The 13,515-nt window shown below is 31.0% G+C and overlaps 1 protein-coding gene across 5 annotated transcripts in view; it reads right to left on the bottom strand.

Annotated features, from left to right (window-relative positions):
* LOC117101431 overlaps positions 1-13,515 on the bottom strand; it is a 115,352-nt gene that overhangs the window by 61,994 nt on the left and 39,843 nt on the right. For 4 of the 5 annotated variants that reach the window (XM_033241408.1, XM_033241409.1, XM_033241407.1 and 1 more), the window contains 9 exons: positions 12,596-12,870; positions 12,185-12,341; positions 11,057-11,227; positions 10,161-10,322; positions 9,361-9,617; positions 7,252-7,417; positions 6,471-6,659; positions 4,105-4,349; positions 2,921-3,068 (listed from right to left, as the gene is read on the bottom strand). In XM_033241408.1, coding sequence (XP_033097299.1) covers positions 2,921-3,068; positions 4,105-4,349; positions 6,471-6,659; positions 7,252-7,417; positions 9,361-9,617; positions 10,161-10,322; positions 11,057-11,227; positions 12,185-12,341; positions 12,596-12,870 — 1,770 coding nt within the window. The remainder of the gene's footprint in view (positions 1-2,920; positions 3,069-4,104; positions 4,350-6,470; positions 6,660-7,251; positions 7,418-9,360; positions 9,618-10,160; positions 10,323-11,056; positions 11,228-12,184; positions 12,342-12,595; positions 12,871-13,515) is intronic. The other variant, XM_033241410.1, reaches the window with a different exon arrangement.

The following is a 13,515-nucleotide window of genomic DNA, read 5'->3' on the forward strand; positions in this document are numbered from 1 at the left end:
TTTTTTTTTTTGGCTATTAGAAAATTCGAATTTTGAAGACTTTAAAATTCATTAATACACACTTCAAATGTCGAGAAAGCTCAATTCCCGCCATCTAGGAATCAAAATTTTCACGGGGGAGAACCCCCAGACCACCCTTTCTTTTTGGGATTTATCGATTCATGGAAAAAAGAATACGCATGCAACTACTCATTTATTTATGTATGTATACACACACATAAAATAAAAAATGAGAAAACTTTACCTGACCTATTTCAAGAGGGGAAAACCTTGAATTTTGAAGAGCTTTAAAAGTCATTAAAAGACATTTCAGAAGTCAGGAAAGCTCATCTCCCGCCATCTAGAAATCGAAATTTCCCCCCTTTATCTTTGGACCCCCTTTATCTTTGGAGTTCATTGATTAATTGAATCATTTTCAAGGTTGGGGGAGGGGACCTTGAATTTTGAAGAATTAAAAAGTCATTAAAAGACACCACAGAAGTCGGGAAAGCTCATTTCCCGCCACCTAGGAATCAAAATTTTCCCGTGGAAGAACCACAGGACCTCCCCCCACCCTTTCTTTTTGGGAAGAGTGGAAAACCTTGATTTTGAAGAACTTAATTACTTTTAAGTTCTTCAAAATTCAAGGTGTTCCCCTCTTGAAAATTATTATAATGAATCAATGAACCCAGAGAAAGGGAGGTTCGAGTTCTTTCCGGGAAAATGTTGATTTCTAAATGGTGGACAATGTGATTTCCCGACTTCTGAAGTATTTTTTAATGACTTTAATTTAAAAGACACCTCAGAAGTCGGGAAAGCTCATTTCCCGCCTTCTAGGAATCAAAATTTTCCTGGGGAAGAACCCCGAACCCTCCTTTCTTTTCGAGATTCATCTCATGGAAAAAATCGTATGCAACTACTCAATTTTTTTACAATGTATTTATACACACATAACAGGCCTATTTACTGTAATGAAAAAGTTTACCTTACCGTTTTCATGAGGGGGAAATTTTGAAGAACAAAGTCATTAGACACCTAGCTCAAAAGTCGAGAAAGGTCATTTCCCGCCATCTAGAAATCAAAATTTTTCCGGGGGAGGAATGTTGACCCCACCACCTAGATTTGATTCCAGATGTCATTATTATCATCATCAACATCAACATCATCATCATCATCATCATCATTATGATATTTAAAACAATTAATCTAAAAAACTTTAGAAGAACCAACATCAAAATCGTCATATAAGAAAATTATTGAGGCAATCAATAAAGATATTTTGATTCAAAGTATATAAAATAATTCTACTTATTTGTTCAAAACGGATTGCAGTAATACTTATCAATGCTATTACTGTAATGTAAATACAAAGATCTATTGTAGTTCGAAAGCTCTGATTCACTCTCTTAATTTATATCTTACAATTAAACTTTTGCTTTTTCTTTTACCTAAATGATATACAATGGATGTAAATATATTAGCAAAATGATTCAGTTTGTGATAAAATGGCAAAATAGACTCACATTGATATGCCTGTCTCTTATACACACCAAACTCAAAGAAAGAAAATTTAAGATCGTTTTACCTAAAAAAAGGGCCTCAATGTGTAATGATGTTGAAAGAATATGTTTGTAATAAATAAAGCTATAAGGAGAATGCTTATATTCAGTTTAAAAAAACGAGTGTGGCCATATATAACATAAGAGCTTGTTGAGGTAGGCCAATTTCCTCTAAAAATTGCACATTTTAGGGAGTTATGATCAATTCAGACGAAATTAGAATTAAAAAAACAAAAAATTTTCGCGCGCTAAGCGCGCATTTTTTAATGTTAAAGTTTGTGCTTGCTCTCCTTTGCCTTCTAAGTTATAACACATAGTCCAAAACTTGAGAAAGAAAATTTAAGGTACCGGTAGATCGTTTTACCTAAAAGAAGGGCCTCAATGTGTAATGATGTTGAAAGAATAGGCCTATCAATTGTAATAAATACTAACCACGATGAAAATGCTTATATTTAGCTTCAAACACACGTGTGTGGCCTATATTAATAATAAAATAAGCCCTATGTCGTATTGTTTTCTATATGGTGGGTGGAGGGGGGTATCACCCAAGACCCCTGTTACACGCCTGCTTATAAGTGGGGCCCCCCACTTTGAAAAACGTTCCGCCGGCCCTGCATTAATGGTTAATTTGTGATCGATATTGTCAGGTTCATGCCATCTTTATATTATACTATTTATTCTATTTTAACTTCCTAGTAATAAAAATTACATAAATAAAAATAAATAAAATTATACAAAACCACATATACATACATTTAATGTATTGTTGTAACAGTAATAGTAAAATAAAGTTTCTTAAAAATTAAGTTAATTCGTTAATACTCACATGTTTCCATGTTTTCTTTTCTCTTAAATTACATTTATTAATGGTTAATACCTATAATTAACGTTATTAATTTGTGATCGATATTGTCAGGTTCATGCCATCTTTATATTATACTTTTTATTCTATTTTTACTTCCTAGTAATAAAAATTACATAAATACAAATAAATAAAATTATACAAAAACACATATACATACATTTAATTTATTGTTGTAACAGTAATAGTAAAGTAAAGTTACTTAAAAATTAAGTTAATTCGTAAATACTCACATGTTTTCTTTTCTCTTAAATTATATTTATTAATGGTTAATACCTATAATTAACGGTATTAACTTGTGATCGATATTGTCAGGTTCATGCCATCTTTATATTATACTATTTATTCTATTTGAACTTCCTAGTAATCAAAATTAAATAAATACAAATAAATAAAATTATACAAAACCACATATACATACATTTAATTTATTGTTGTAACAGTAATTATAGTAAAGTAAAGATACTTAAAAATTAAGTTTGGATAATATATGGAATAGAAGGAAAGAAATTGAACTTACCTGCTTCAAAACATCCGTAAAATTGTAGGATCAAAAGCAAATCTTCAAGGTCAACATTTTCAAAGTCAACCACATTGAATTTAAGAGCAACAATCTCCCCATCTGCAGAGACGGGCACTCTGTCCACATTAACAGTTTTTTCGAACACCTATAATATGGTTATAATACAAACAGTAGTAGATAACACACATAATGATTATAACAATAATTAATTACCACCATCACTATCATCACCATGGTCATGAAAATCATTATCATTACCCAGTAAACTAAGATCAGCATCAGCCTCTTTAAAAATGACAACATATCTGTTGTAACTCATCATAAATAATGAATCCAAACGATCGACAGGATATTATAAACAAATTAAATTCAAAAGCAATAAACTAAGATTTAATCAGACAATTATCAGGCATGTTTTAACTGTATCAAACATACACCATCACTAATAAAACACACAGCTTTCATTTTCTTTCTGTGGGCATTATCATCATCACCACCACCAATGCCATCATCGTTGTCATTATTATCATCATCAACATCAACATCATCATCATCATCATCATCATTATGATATTTAAAACAATTAATCTAAAAAACTTTAGAAGAACCAACATCAAAATCGTCATATAAGAAAATTATTGAGGCAATCAATAAAGATATTTTGATTCAAAGTATATAAAATAATTCTACTTATTTGTTCAAAACGGATTGCAGTAATACTTATCAATGCTATTACTGTAATGTAAATACAAAGATCTATTGTAGTTCGAAAGCTCTGATTCACTCTCTTAATTTATATCTTACAATTAAACTTTTGCTTTTTCTTTTACCTAAATGATATACAATGGATGTAAATATATTAGCAAAATGATTCAGTTTGTGATAAAATGGCAAAATAGACTCACATTGATATGCAGATAAAATTTTATAGGTATAACTTAAACATTCGACATTTAAACTCATTGTTTTCGTAAACAATTGTTGTTACTTAAGTGGTTCATTTATATGCGCAATTAAACATCTTATATTATGTTTTAGAGGTTTTCTTCTGAAATTTAAAATGCAATAATTTGTAATAGAAAAACAAGTAATATTAAACGAATTAAAATTTTAAATGCATACAAAAACCTTTAGTCAAAAATAAATCTGTCCAGATTTGGTAAAAAAAAATTCAAACTTACACTTCCAAGTTCGACAAATTCCTCTGAGTTTTCATACTGAACTTCAATATTGAAGCTGAGATAGAAATCACTGTTGATAATTTTATCATTGATAACAATGGCTGTTAGTTCGACATCTTGGTCAAAATGCACTTCGAGACCACCATTAACTGGCAGATACGCTTCATTTTCATCCAACAATTGATCATTTACATAGCTGTTGATCTTCAGGTCCTCCTCCATATTTAGGAGATCATTACAAGGTACTGCAATATCCAATATTATACATTTTAACCACCATATTAAAATTTAACAAATCTTGGATCATATTTAACAGTTTTATTCATACGCCATAAAGTTAATATTGCCGGTAAAATTTGTGATAGAATATCATTCAAAGATTTACTGTCTTTAATAACTAAATAAATTAAAATTATATGGATAAAGATAGTTTTTAAAAATAGCAAGTTAGTTTAATGTGTAGGCCTTCCTTTATTTTCAGATAATAGGTTGTGCAAGCTTGATCTATTATTTCAAAACTTTCTTTGTTACTAAGTGTTATACATTTAATATTTTTTGTTATATGTTTATACACATGATAATTTTTATCCCTATTTAAGTGTTCATATCTTAGTTGCAAAGTGTCGGGAAGTTCTCCAATGTACGGGGAATTACAACCAACAACATGTAAATTGGTACACAACATTGGACTTTTGATCACTGTTTATAGGGTCTATATTATTTAAGAAATTCATTATTTTTGTGGTGCTAAATGTCAAATGTATATTTAAATTAATACAGTAGTTTTTACATAATTTTGAAATCTTTTCTTTAGTATTATTTGAAATAGAACCAAGAAATGGTAATTTAAAGTAAAAAAATTTACATCTTCGCTTGTTTTAATAACTCTTTTTTATATATTTACAGTCCAGATATTCTCTGATGGACTTACCAATTCAATTTAGTGGGTAACTATTTCTTAAGAGTATATCTTTAACTTTATTTATGTCATCATTAAAACCAAGCCATGTATAATTGATTTAAAAAAAACTCTATCAATTAATGTGTAAATTAACCTACTTTTGTACATTTTTGGACAAAAACTAAAATAATATTAAGATAAGTCCTGGAAAGCTCCTTTCCTAAATATTAATGTTTTTGTATTACATTATATTCAGATCTCTACAATTCAGAAATCGTTGGAACTTCTCAGCTTCTTCCCGATTGTCGATTAAGCAAAATGTGTCATGCACGTAGCGCAAATATAAATTCACTTTTGAACAGTCTTTAGTCGTTAACCACTACCTCTCGTTGTGTCCCATAAATAGATTAGCGAGAGTCGGAACTAATGTCTACCTCATGCTGACCCCATCTATTTGTTGAAAGTATTCATTATTAAAAATAAAGTATCCAGAAGTTGCTATTACCATTAGTTTTCGAAGGTTTTCAGGTTTCAATTGACAATTGCTATTGTTTTCCGTAACATAGTGTACTGCTAAATTAATAACCTCTTTCAATAGTATGTTCGTGAATAAACTCTCAACGACAAATGAGATCAACAATTTGTTATTCAGTTTTTGATTTTTATAATAATAATAATAATGATGATAATAACAATAATAATAACAATAACAATAATAATAATAATAATAATAATAATAATAATAATAATAATAATAATGATAATTATTATTATTATTATTATTAATAATAATAATAATAATAATAATAATAATAATAATAATAATACTGGATTTATATAGCGCCTCATGTTGACACAACCTCGAGACACCTAACAACAACAGAGAAGAAAAACCAAAACAAATGCAAATGTACCAAAAAGACATTGTTTCCACAGCATTGTTGTTTTTTTATAGTGCCTCTTTTGAAACATTGTTATACGCGAGTTTATTTACATTATTCATTCATTTTTGAAATTGTGCATTTCATTTATAACATCTATATTACCAACATGCTTGCACTGCCAGAATGGCTTAAACAACTAGGAATCACTATTATTAGTGTGCCTAGTTACACTAATGACATGATATGTCATTTCATTTTATATATTCCTTTAAAAAAATATAACAAGATCAACGACAAAAAGAAAATAGACAAGATCACTAATAGTGATCTCAACCACACTATGAAAAGGTCATCTAACATTTAGTCAATACTTAATAATCCAAAAAAACTTCAAACACATTTGGAATTTGGCAACACTATGTACCTTAGTACACTTATTCATCTAAATAGGAGTACTCAACTTTCTCAGTGTATTTGTATTTAGAACTTTCGTTTATCTTGTGTGCACCGTAATAAACATCCTCAAGCTGTTTACCCAACATTTTCAACTAACTTACATGGTATCAGATATGTTAACTTACATGGTGTTGTTACAGCAGTGACTGTCGTAGTAGTAAGTTCAGTAGTAACTTCTGTTGTCGTATGAACTGTGGTAACCGTAGATGTGGTAGACTCAGTTGTTGTTGGTTCCATTGTTGTTGTTGGTACTGTGGTAGTCTCAGTTGTGGTGGCAGTTGTCTGTTGAGTAGTTGGTGGTGCTTCCGTTGTTCCTTTGACAAACAAAAATATATTACTTGCTTTCAAATGCATATAACAGTTTAACATATAAATTAAAATATAAGAGATTATTGAGAGTAAGAGAGAATTCAACCTTATTTTAGTTAAACGTCCCTACCCCGTAAATAATTCTGCTAAAGTGTGCTATGTCGGATTACACAAACTTGAGCTTCTCTGTCTAAAATTGCATAGGATGGTCTGTTAGAGCGAATACAATCGGATAACTGTGACCTATGCATAATTCTGTTCAGTTTGGAGCATGTAAGTCAATTAGGCGTTAGTAGAGTAAAATATCCCAGAATGCATAGTTATTGGAGCCTGTTGCTTATGAAATTCGAAGGATGAATTTAAGCATATATTGAACGTATTATGGCATTGGCGGGTATAAGAAAATACTGTAGTGACACATCTTTTTTATAGTCACTTCTAACTGTCTGACCACAAACACTATATGTATACTGCATTGCAGTCAATTATAAGCGAAAATGCTTGAGATTTTCAAAATTCCAACAGGCATAAGGTATTACTGGCTAGGTAATTTATGGCGTTATATAACACATGGGAGCCATATTTAAGACGACATACTTGTCTTGTAGCAACCAAATATTGTTAGTGCAATGGAGGCAGTGCTGCCGGCAGATCCCTCTATACTGGTAATAGTGATTGACAGGTGAGTCACATATACTTCCTCATCAGGTAATCTGACAACCGGAGTATTATCTGATGGGTCTTCCTTTGACATTTCTTGATCCTGCAATGATAATAAAAAATAGTAATAATGACAATCTCAATCAAAATTATAATAAAAAAATATATAATTATAATAACATCGATGAAAATAATACTGACATTAATAACTATGACGATGCTTATGAAAATAATAATGGTAATAATGAATTAACAAAAACTAATACAAGTTTACGCTTGTGACGTGTTGAATGCGATCCCCAAGTACTGAAATGCTATTTCGATGTGCTTGCGTCAGGAAGATAGCCTAGGAGTGATGTTTTTGCACTAATCACTAAGCGCAAGCTCGGTGGTTTTAGTGGTTACTACACGAGGCTAGATATCTTGAGGTCGTGCGTTCGATTTCCATCCGAATCACTTGTGAGTTGTTTTCGCAAATATTTAGGAACATAGTGAGTATTCAGTACGATAACATGTCAGGTCGGGCAAAAACATTACTCATATGGTAATAATAAAATAACATAAATAATTTAATTTTAAAGATCTAAATTAAAAATTTAAAGATCTAAATTTCACAGTAAAATGTTACATTATAAGGTACAATATTATTTTTAATTTTTAAATTACCAAAGAGTATGTATTTGAAAACAAAAATTACAATACAATAATATTTAAATAGAAAACTCGACTGCATAATAAAAAAGTTGAATACACCATTTGTCACAACATTAATACTATACTAAAATAGATGACACACAGATTAAAAGTTACTTATAACGTTTTAACAGAAAAGTCAGGCTCCAGAGGAAAAACTAATTTTGATAAGTTATAGAACTGATTTTTCTAAGACAGAAACAAGTTGTGTCACAAAAAACAGGGGAATGGTGAATGAGATACAGATTTTTGAATATTTAAAAACTGGGGGAAAAGGTGTAAGAAAGGACAGTCAAAATTTGTTTTTCCTCCAGAGTCCGAATTTAACACTTACAGTAGCACAATTATTTGATATATTCAGAGTAACGAAAGTTCAGGAAGATTGAGAACAAATGGGGATGTGATATTTCGAGTAATGTCTTTTTACCCAATCCACTGAGTGTGCTGATTTTTTTGTTATGATGGTGATGATAAATGTTTGAGAAGAATTCGAAACCCTCGTTTTGCAAGTCGATTAATTTTGGGCCAGAGACTTTATGTACGTTTGCTTCCCTACACAGAAGTATCGATAGGTACAAGGTAGGTTGGTGTGAGCTTGAATGTACTAGTTTATTGAGATAGACACATTAACACAGTTAGCTATTTACTCCCCCAGAAAGAGGAAAAGGTTACACATTGTGTTGGTTTGTCATATCCAATAACCAGGAGTAATTACGCGAACACCTTTGATCATTGATTTGGTATCGACGCTATAAATCTGTAGCATTATTATTTGTGATTATAATATTGTTGACCATGACAATATACATTCATGAAATAAAATGAAATGTAAATTTAATGTGCAACAATTCAGGTGTAATATATGTGAAATGAAATGTAAATTCACATAAATACAATATATACGCAAAGATAGATATATTCAATTAAAGAAAAAAAAAACTATTGTATTTAGGTAATTACCATACAGGTGTTATTGTATTATAAGTATACTTTAAATGGTTAATGTGCAGCACTTAATGTGATAATGTATTGAAATGAAATGTATATTGAAATAAAAACAATAAATAAATAAATAAATAAACTGAGATAGATATCAACTAAAGAAAAAATACTGCCAAAGCAATTTTGCATTTATTATTTTACAATTTAAATTTATGATTATTTTTATTATAATTACAGTATATAAGTTTATTGTATAGAAATTTAATGTAAAAAACAATGATGAATAAATGTTATTTTCATATGCAGATATCTCAGAAATACTGAAATTCAACAGCTGAGGATGCACTAAATTTAGTACAGATATTGATGTAACCAGAAAAATCATTCACATAATACTTATTTATATTTTACCTCTGCAAGAGACTTATACTCTGTAAATCCAGCTTCAATACCATCTACATTGAACACGATGGAAGTAGCTCCACTTTGAAGATCATCTAGCTTAAGACCAGTAACCCTTGTTGGCTCATTGAACTCTAGAACTAATACAGCAGGTGAAGACGTGGCTTCTACTTCCCATGGTTGGTCTCCCTCGAGTACCTGCTCACCATCGACACGTTTCACAATCTCTAGATGGTCCTCTTCAAACAAGTCATCAGAGCAAGGATCTAGAATATAACATGACTATGAATACTTTCTAATATCATTTTTTTTTTCTCTCTCCATTTAATGGTCTGGGCCACTATTTGTTTGTTTGGTTTTTAGGGTGGGTTAAAATTGGAGCATGGGTTACTAATATAATACTGGGTAGCTATTATGAGGCAAATAAACATTTTAACCCACACATTTTTCTTGTTTGAACACATTACTTGAATAACTATGCAAGCAAAATTATTGAATATTTGTTGTTGTACTTAAAACAAATCGCGTATGGAATTCCACTTGTTTATAGGCCTATGTAAGACAAATTGAAAACCAAAGTTGAATTTATTGTCATTTATAGGCTTAAAATTCTGTATTCTTGTATATAAACAGTAGGCCTACTGGGTAACTATTATAAGTGAGTGATTATAAAAGTTTTAAGGTGGGTCTATTAAAATATGAGTCACTAATATAGTACTGAGTTTCCAATATTAGTTTCATGGTAACCTATCCAAAACTACTACATCGTGGTGAATTACTAGCAAATTTATAAAATAGTCCTGACTTACATGATATAGTTGTTATACGCGATGTGGTGACAGCCCTGGTTGTGGTCTCTGTAGGCTCTACAGTTGTGACAGCATTGGTTGTGGTCATCTCAGTTGTGGTTACATGAGGAGTCTGTGTGGTGAGTTCTGTTGTCCTCTTTGTTGTAATCTGCGTTGTTTTCTCTTCAAAAAGTTAATTATAAGGGTACAAAAATATATATATTTATGTTAATTTAGCTAGGATTTAGCTCTTCTCACTGCCAAGCAAATACAATATCCCTCAAGCTTGAGTTGCACGTTTTAGAAATAGTGCGGTCCCTTTTTTGACCAATTTGATAAAATATAAACACTGAGCTCTAAACTGTGGCCATTACTTGCGACTCTCTTGTCGGTGGAATGCGGTATGTTGTCCTTTTTTTCACTCTATGAGAAAATTTAATTCAGTCGTGAGGCTGCGAACTGTATGAAGTTGTGAATGAAAGTTCTACTTGAAAGTATGCATGGTTTTTTATACTTTTATCTATTGTAATACAAACATTTTTAGCTGCGTGCTACCGTTTTGTACATTTTTTCTATACCGTAATAAATAAATAAATAAATAAATAATATATATATATATTATATATATATATACAGTATATATATATTTGTATATAAAAAAAATATATGTGTATATATATATTTGTTATTATTATTATTATTATTATTATTATTATTATTATTATTATTATTATATTATTATTATTATTATTATTATTATTATTATTATTATTATTATGAGTTAGATATCATCATGCCGCCTGGTTATATTTCTAGTATCTGATATTCAAATATATTGATAGTCAAATATTCCAGCTATGGAATGGCAAAGGACAAATATCAAATACCAAGTTATTCGACCTACACTGTATGCTCACCTTCAGTAGTAACAATTGTTGTTTCAGTTGTTGTTGTTACTGGAGTAGTTGTTTCTTTAGTTGTTACAGTTGTTGTCATTGGTGTGGTTGTCGGCATCTCTGTTGTGGTTGTCGGCATCTCAGCTGTGGTTGTTGGCAACATTGTTGTTGGCGTCTCCGTTGTGGTATAAACTATATAAATAAAATCAATCATGATAATTCTAGCCTGTTCGTATATGACATCGGAGGAGCCCTTATTGTTTTTTTAGATTTTTTCTAGTGCATTGCATCAAATCGGGCTTCAAAAATCTTTATTAGAATGTGAATCTGTAACATGCTTGGCATTTCTTTTCTAGGGTTTCACTTGTAATATCAAGTTTGCATTATTCTTACCACTATACTCATGTATCTTAAAATCAATCACTTCCTTGTATTAGAGCTATGAGAGTTATTTGGTTAATACTAGAAATTCTCCTTTTACGCAGCGCAGTAAAAGCATATTTTCCACACGATGCAAATTTCGATAAGTAGGAGTTTGAAACAAATTGACCAACAACGAAATTGACGACGACAACAAATGAAAAAATATTACAATTTCAACATTTGATATTTAATGAGATTTATGATGTTTAGTGAAATATCAATTATGCAAATGAGCAATTAGCATAATCACACTCGTACCAAAGCCAATAGGCAATTACCATATTTACACAAGTACAAAACCAATAAGCTCAGTCGCTTAATCTACATCTTGCATTCTCCAATGTTTGACAACAATGAGACTTACTAAACATTAGCTGTCGTGGTAACTAGCATACACTTCCTGATTAGTGAAATATTAATTATATAAATGAGTAATTAGCACTTTCACACACGTAGCAAAAATAATAGACTGTCGCTTTATTAAAATATTGTATAAAGTTTGAAATCAATCAGACTTAGCAAACTGTAGTTATCATGGTAACAAACAATTTACAACCAACGGCAGCTACAGCGACAACAATAACGACAACAAAATGAAGTACGCAGGTAAATAAAAGCCTCTCCCGGTACTTTGCTCCTTTATAGACATTAACAATTACCCCTCGCATGGAAAAAAGACTACAAGTTGTAATCAGACATTTTCTTAGCATTAATAAATATAATCACCCTTTTCAATACAACCAACAAATTCAATCGTCACTTGTATGTCCTCTGCTGGAACATCAGTCAGAGTCAGAGTTATTGAGGTAACATCAAGAATGCCTTCTTCAGAGAAAAGTACTCTGTCTGTCAAACTAGCTCCGCTAAGTTCTTTTGTAAACACCTGTCAATTTGATTTAAAAACACCGTATTTTATATCTTCAAGGTACACTGATGATATTTTCTACTATTGAATTTTTACTCCAAAGGAATGGTTAATGTATTTTTGATAAATGAAATTGCATCAATGCCCAAATATATATATAAAAAATAGCAACAGATTACAAATGACAACACGGGCACAATAAGTGTAGTAAAAAGAATAATAATTACATAATATTACATTTACAAAAAGTCAATATATTAAAACTAACTTACCACTAGTACGTTATTATCATCAGTAATTTCTTTCACAACATCACTACCACGCTGTTTGTATGAAACGGTGAAGCTTATAGTTGCAGCTTTCTTACTATTAATTTCAACACCTGTTACTTTTAGAGGTTGTGCATACACAACCTCGAGGAACGAATCAATTATTGGATTCCAACCAGATGACTCAATATGAGTGATACCAATGACATCCTCACCATTTTCTGTATTTCGCTCACTTTCCAAGTTGTCATTTATTGTACTTAGAGGTTCCACACATTCTGATGGCACAACAGTTTAGGATTAAAATTCAGATTTTGTTTTTAAATTATTAGTAAATATTTTTTATACAAAATAAGTATTTAGGTATAATATGAAGATTTTAATCTTACCACGAATAGTAGTGGTTGGCAACTGTGTTGTGGTCGTTGGCATCATAGTTGTTGTTGTTGTTGGGAGCATTGTTGTTGTAGTTGGCATCTCAGTTGTTGTAGTTGGCAACATTGTTGTGGTTGTTGGCAATATCGTTGTGGTTGTTGACATCTTAGTTGTTGTAGTTGGCAATACTGTTGTGGTTGTAGGCATCTCGGTTGTAGTTGTTGGCATCTCTGTTGTGGTCGTTGGCAACATTGTTGTAGTTGTTGGCATCTCAGTTGTGGTTGTCGGCAAAATTGTTGTGGTTGTTGGCATCTCTGTTGTAGTTGTTGGCATCTCTGTTGTGGTTGTTGGCCACATTGTTGTGGTTGTTGGCATCTCTGTTGTAGTTGTTGGCATCTCTGTTGTGGTTGTTGGTAACATTGTTGTGGTTGTTGGCATCTCCGTTGTAGTTGTTGGCACCATTGTTGTTGTAGTTGGCAGCATTGTTGTGGTTGTCGGCATCTCCGTTGTAGTATAAACTATATAAATATCATCAATCACAATAATTC

The sequence above is a fragment of the Anneissia japonica genome, unplaced genomic scaffold, assembly GCF_011630105.1.
Source record: "Anneissia japonica isolate Jap-2015-1 unplaced genomic scaffold, ASM1163010v1 scaffold287782_len627234_cov183, whole genome shotgun sequence".
In the NCBI taxonomy this organism is placed as follows: domain Eukaryota; kingdom Metazoa; phylum Echinodermata; class Crinoidea; order Comatulida; family Comatulidae; genus Anneissia; species Anneissia japonica.